Source organism: Archocentrus centrarchus, chromosome 14, assembly GCF_007364275.1.
Source record: "Archocentrus centrarchus isolate MPI-CPG fArcCen1 chromosome 14, fArcCen1, whole genome shotgun sequence".
NCBI lineage: Eukaryota > Metazoa > Chordata > Actinopteri > Cichliformes > Cichlidae > Archocentrus > Archocentrus centrarchus.
This window is the reverse complement of record NC_044359.1, coordinates 14,393,436-14,399,435: the sequence shown is the minus strand read 5'-3', so window position 1 is coordinate 14,399,435 and position 6,000 is coordinate 14,393,436. Positions and strand designations below refer to the sequence as shown.

At 38.0% G+C, this 6,000-nt stretch overlaps 1 protein-coding gene across 1 annotated transcript in view; it reads right to left on the bottom strand.

Moving 5' to 3' along the window:
- lars1b (leucyl-tRNA synthetase 1b) overlaps nt 1-5,910 on the bottom strand; it is a 25,785-nt gene extending 19,875 nt beyond the window's left edge. Inside the window, exons 1-12 of the mRNA XM_030747135.1 lie at nt 5,793-5,910; nt 5,433-5,554; nt 5,008-5,095; nt 4,814-4,894; nt 4,391-4,528; nt 3,827-3,988; nt 3,510-3,622; nt 3,239-3,302; nt 2,063-2,151; nt 1,682-1,907; nt 1,287-1,374; nt 406-482 (exon numbers count right to left, since the gene is read on the bottom strand). Coding sequence (XP_030602995.1) covers nt 406-482; nt 1,287-1,374; nt 1,682-1,907; nt 2,063-2,151; nt 3,239-3,302; nt 3,510-3,622; nt 3,827-3,988; nt 4,391-4,528; nt 4,814-4,894; nt 5,008-5,095; nt 5,433-5,554; nt 5,793-5,798 — 1,254 coding nt within the window. The 5' untranslated portion in view covers nt 5,799-5,910. The remainder of the gene's footprint in view (nt 1-405; nt 483-1,286; nt 1,375-1,681; nt 1,908-2,062; nt 2,152-3,238; nt 3,303-3,509; nt 3,623-3,826; nt 3,989-4,390; nt 4,529-4,813; nt 4,895-5,007; nt 5,096-5,432; nt 5,555-5,792) is intronic.
- Nucleotides 5,911-6,000: the final 90 nt, after the last annotated feature.

The window sequence follows — 6,000 nt, the reverse complement described above, 5'->3', positions numbered from 1 at the left end:
CTTCAGGGGTCTAGTGGAGTCCACTCCACTAGTGGATCAGGGCTGTTGTGGCAACAAAAGGGGGACCAACACAATATTAGGCAGGTGGTCATAATGTTATGCTTGATTGGTGTATTTTATGTTATATCTTTGGCATTTTTTGTGGATTCAAAAGAAACATGAACAAATTATATATTTTTGTGACAGGCTGCTGATTCTTGATTCTTTAAAATTATCTATTATGTGTAGACATAACACTTGTTCATCTCTTGAGTTAAGTGCCTTTTTTATGCTTTAATCGGGTCAGATACAAAGACTACACTGAAAATGAGTGCAAAAGCAGCCAATGTCCAAAGAAAAACTGAAAAATATAATGAAGGATGACTCAAGACTTTTGCTCAAAACAAAGTAGATCTGTGACATCACCTGCTTTTTCTTGATATCCCTGAGAGCAGCAATGTCATCAGGAGCATCAGATGGTACACTGGTAACTACACCAGTACCTAAAAAAAAAAAAAAGCACAGACAAGACACAATACATAAAATGTATAAAATTATACTACGTTTCTGTATTCTTGTCCTTTACCCTCCATAACCCTCAGAAACAAGATGAAACAAGGGGCATAATTATTAAAATTGTGACATTTCAACTTTGTCATTTAGAAATTCCAATTATGACTAACTCTAAAGAGATTCATCAATAGGACACATGAGTACAAAGAGACAAACTACTACCCTGCAGCAACACAGACAAGAAAAACAGATAACTGACTTCTAACAGGATAGAGGTACTCTGCAATAAGGTCAATTTTAAATGATTGCAAATGTTATGTGCTGGAGGGAAACAAGAACCTATTCCATCCATCCTTTGACATCACAGAGCAATACATTCTACCTTGACCTTGTCCTGCTATCTTGAGTTGCAAAGATTTCTCCATAAAGCTTGAGCAAAATAAACACAATGTCAGATTCTCTGCAGAAGAGAGCAACAAAGAGGTGGAAAAACTGAAATATTTAGAAGTATTTGTGATTGTCAGCTATATTAGAGAGAAAGATGCCACTCCTCAGGAATATTCCTGCTATATTGAGTAAAATCAGCAACAGCATCCATCTACAACCATGTAGCTTGAATGTGTCAAAATTCGACCTTAAAAGAAACAGCACAATTTATCAAAAACAAAAACATCAACTAAAAACGAGCAGCGCTGAGCAGATGCAAACTCTCAGCTGGCGCCAACTTTTTCTTCTAAACAGCCGAGCTAAAAGACTTTTTCCTGCAAGTGTAATCCCAGCTTCTTGTCTCATACCTTTGTCCTCCTTGATGGTGAGCATAGGCAGAGCATAGATAATCTTGTAGGAGGTCAGAGGAGCACTCAGGGCACAGCCGAGGATATCCTACAAAGATCAAAAAAAAATTTTTTTAAATGTGTTTGCAAAAAGCAAAGGCATGACATTGAGGCCACAAAACCCTAACTGTTGTTTTAATATTTGATAGGATTTTTTTGATTGTTTTGATTGTTTTGAAGGAAAAAAAAGAAGTCCCATGTCGTATGACATCCAAAGCAGCAACTGCTTCATTCTCCGAATGAATCACCTGACTGGTTCGTGGTCCAATCAGGCGTTGCCATTTGCCCGGCCCTCTTGCCTCAATAATACACACACATTCACCAATCTTTATTCGTAAACAGAACAATAGTAGTACCTGTCCCAATATTTCCATAATTACTGGCACCACTCCATTTTCCTTGGTGAAACCCTGGAAAGACATATTCCTGGCAGCCCTGCTGGTGCAGATGAAGATGTCCCCACTGGTTGTCTCAAAGGCAACATACTTCATGTCAGGTCTCACCCAGCAGTTGGTCTGACCAAACATGGTCTCTGGTCTAAGAGTGGCAGCCACCAGGAAGATGTTTTTGCCTTTCATGCCACTGTGGGGGGGTGGGGGGGCAGAAACTATGGCTTAGTGGCAGCATTTATCAAGATGACTGTTACATTCAAGAGCATAAAATCTTTTTTTTTGTAAACATATTCTCTCCAAGAAAGTTTTTTTTTTTTTAAGAGTATAGTGTTAAGTGTTTGTTACCTGCTGTAAAAGACTTTGGATTTGAATTTTGCTGTGTAAGGTTCAACAATCTTCATCTTGATCAGGGTGTATTCCTGAGGTCCGACTCCCTGTAAGTGAGGTACAAATGTTAATAACAGCTTCACAATCACCACAATCTGAATTACAATTAAAAGAAACATTTGCAGAATACAAACATCTTGTAAATGGTAAGTCAGAAATAGCAATGGGCTCACTTGGCCACTGAAAGAATCGAGTTCCTGCAGTAAATCTGTGGTTAAATTCAGCATGTATTCTTTGCCTCAAAATTATGTCACTTTATTAGGTACACCTGTTCAACTGCTCCGAAGTTATTTTGAATGTAGAGTGGTTGTTGATGCCAGATGGGCTGGCCTGAATATTTCAGAAACTGCTGATCTGCTGGGATTTTAACACACAACTATCTCTAGAAAATCCCTTGTTGATGCTAGAGGTCAGATGACAATGGCCAGATTGCTTCAAGCTGATTCTTCAAGCTGAACTCAAATAACCTTGTTACAACAACCTTGTTGTTAACTTGTTACAACCAAGGTATGCAGAAGAGCATCTTTGAATACACGGCATGTCAAAACATGAAACAGATGGGCTACATCGGGCGATCGCCACTGATACACCCGTTACCTGCTGTGAACAGCTGGGTAACACCAAGCATATCACCGCTGAGACGTCTGATCAAACACATTTTGCATTACCGTAATTACGCAACCGTTATGTCATGGACGACATTCTGTGTTAAGGGTTAAACACCACAGTCTACCTAAGTATTGTTGCATGTTGAATGTGGGTCAGCGTGTCAGCACGTCACAAAGCTCAGACCATCGCAAATGGGTTTCCTGAACATGAAAATCCCAAAAGTGAACTCCACAGATCACTTTTGGGATGTAGTGGAATTGGAGATTTACATCATGGATGAGCAGCTGGCAGCAACTGTTGATGCTATCATGTCAATATGGACCAAAATCTCTGAGGAATGTCTCCAGAAACTCACTGAATCTATGCTACAAAGAATTAAGAGTTCTGACAGCAAAAGGGAACTCATAACAGTGAGGTGTACCTAATTAAGTGACCAGTGAGTGAGTTCATTTGTCATACATCATCTTACACAATATTACAGTTTCAAAATTAATTAATTAAACTGTTCGGTCAATGGAGGTCTACCTCTCCTGTCTGTCTGTCATGGTCCATGCATGGTTGTCCATCCTTGGGAGAATAGATGGTATACCTGCAGAGTTCAGAATAAACAATATACAACTAAAAGACATAGTTTGACATCAAATTAAACTATATTTAGAAGAAAGCCAAACTTAAATGTCACTCATCTACCAATGCCAAGCAGGATGAATTGTTTCCTATATTACTGAAAAACAAACAAATGAAAAAAAATAAAAACTTGTGATAGAAAGCAAGTAAAACCCTAAAAACATCTCACCTTTTGCCAAATTTGATCTTTTTTCTCTCTTTTAGTGTAACAAACTGCCACCTGACGAAGGAGTCGTAGAAGGGGTTCACGTCTGTGGTGATGAATGAACGCCTCCAGTCCACCTGTGAGGTAATAAAATAACACCAATGCGGCTGTGCTTTTTGTCGCCCGTATTTAAACAATAACAATTTTTGCTCCATGAAACTGTATGAATGCTCAAAAGGTACACTCAGTTCAATCTTTAAAAAAAATAACGTTAATCAAAACACAGAAACAAAATAGAGAAAGGCAGGTCTATTCTAATGTTAAATTATAATAACTTTCACCTTGACTCCCATCCCTTTGAGATCTTTGACAGCCAGAGGAGGGAAATAATCCAGCCAGTGCTCAGCATCAGCAAACCTGGCAATCTCCTGGTCATTTAGGCCCAGAGACCTCATGATGTCCCACTGGAAAGTGGAGGACCCAGATTTGGCCACTGCTTTACTCTAGGAAAGAAATGAGACAGAGTCAAGAATAAAGTAAACTGAATGCTGAACCAAGTATTATATGGGTTAGTCACAAAACAGAAACGCTCAGAAAATCATCAAAACCTATATTTGGTCAAATAGGTTTGGCAGTAATTGTGCTACGACTGCAAATCACAGATTACAGTATATTAACAAAAAGAAAACAAAATATTTAAATAACATACTTCATTTTTATGCCTTCAAATATTTTCCAAATTTTTATAACTTCAAACCAAGTTTATGAAACTCCTTTCATCCTATCCCTGCAAATTCTGTCTGTGTAATAAAGGTCTAATAAATATGTGTAAATAAAAAAAATAAATTAAAAAATTAAAAAACAGCTCAAGTTTGAAAATGCCATTTCTGCCCTCAGATGCTAACCTTCTTGCCCTTTGCTTTGTCCTTGATAATGATTTCATCAGATGTCACTGGCTTCTGCTTCTCTTCTTCCTCCTCGTCCGGAAACTGTGGAGGGTTTCCATACAGCTCCATCTCTCTCTTCAGCTTATCTGCACAGGCCTGGTGGACACAACACGGGTTTAAAAGATATCAGAAAAAAAAGATGAAGCTCTGTTTGTGAGAGAGGGATTATGGCAGCAGAAATTAAATACATTAAATACTGATAAAGTAGAATATTAGCAGTAGTTAAATATAATTTTGCTTATTTAAATTGTGCAGTGACAATAAGAACAAATTGTATTTACATGTTTGTATGATGAAAAGTGATAAGACTGCATCAGATTGTAAGCCTCTCAGAAAGATTCTGGATTATTTATTAATAATAATAATAAAAACACAACTCACTTTGATTGGCATTCCTGTACAGTGCAACCCAAAAGGAAAAAGGCATTTTTTCCCCTTAAGAGACTGGTAACCAACAGCAAACTGCAGGAACAGAATTGAACAGCAGCAGCTAAGAGACGGCATGCCACAATGTTTCAATCTTAACCTATCTGCCACAGATGATGATTCAAGTTAATGTCGGTTTGCAAACTCACCTCACATTTTGATAAGCTGAATGTATGGCCAAGGTGCAAACGGCCATTCATGTAAGGATAAGGGAAGGTGACCAGGTACTTGTTTTTGCTAAAAGGGAAAAAAAAAATATATGCTGGAATCCAAAAGGTTTTGCTATGTGGCATCTTTTCCAAACATTTTCATATAAACTGGGAAATAACACAAGACAACATGACTCAACAACAAAAAGATACACTACACATCTAGTACAATATAAAAAAGATGAGAGCAGGAAGGCCTGCAGAAAGTGCTTTTACATTCTTGTGTACTGAAAATCTTTGTAACAACTCTTTCCATATGGTCTCACAGTTGCATATCATCTACCTGGGACAAGTTTGAGAAATACTGTCAAACTGTTCAGAAAACTGATTGCGGGGTTCTTCCTGAAAATTGAAGAGATACTCACTTTGCACTTTCCCCGACTGTTGTCGGTGCATCTTGCTCAAATGTTCTCTCCCTCTCCCATTTCTCCTGGATTTCCAATTCAATCTTTCTCAGAAAGTCCAACTTTGCTCTTCCTTTCCGCTCCTGAAATTCAATGTGGAGAAAAGGATCATAAACTTAATGCCATAACAATCACAGCTGCAATATCTAGCATAACCTCCTTTTTTTTTTTTTTTTTTAATTTCTGTACTTGGCTCGACCGCTCATGTTAGCTAACTTAGCTAACACAGCCACACTAAATTAATGCTCTAAGGCAGAAAATGTATTCATTAAATAAGCTTCAACCATTTCCTACTGCGGATAATTAAAGCATTAGACCTACCGCCATTTTGTCCCAAATTACGAGCAATTAATTACACTGTTCTCAGAGAGAATAAACAGTTTAGTTTGACAAGAGAAACCCACGCCACCGGTGCCTAGCTGATGACACTTTCGCGTGGTTTTCTGGGAAATGTAGTTCATCGGACTTTTCAGACGTCGTATCTTAAGCTTTCTAGCAAATTAGCACATTAATCCGAGTAATATAAAAA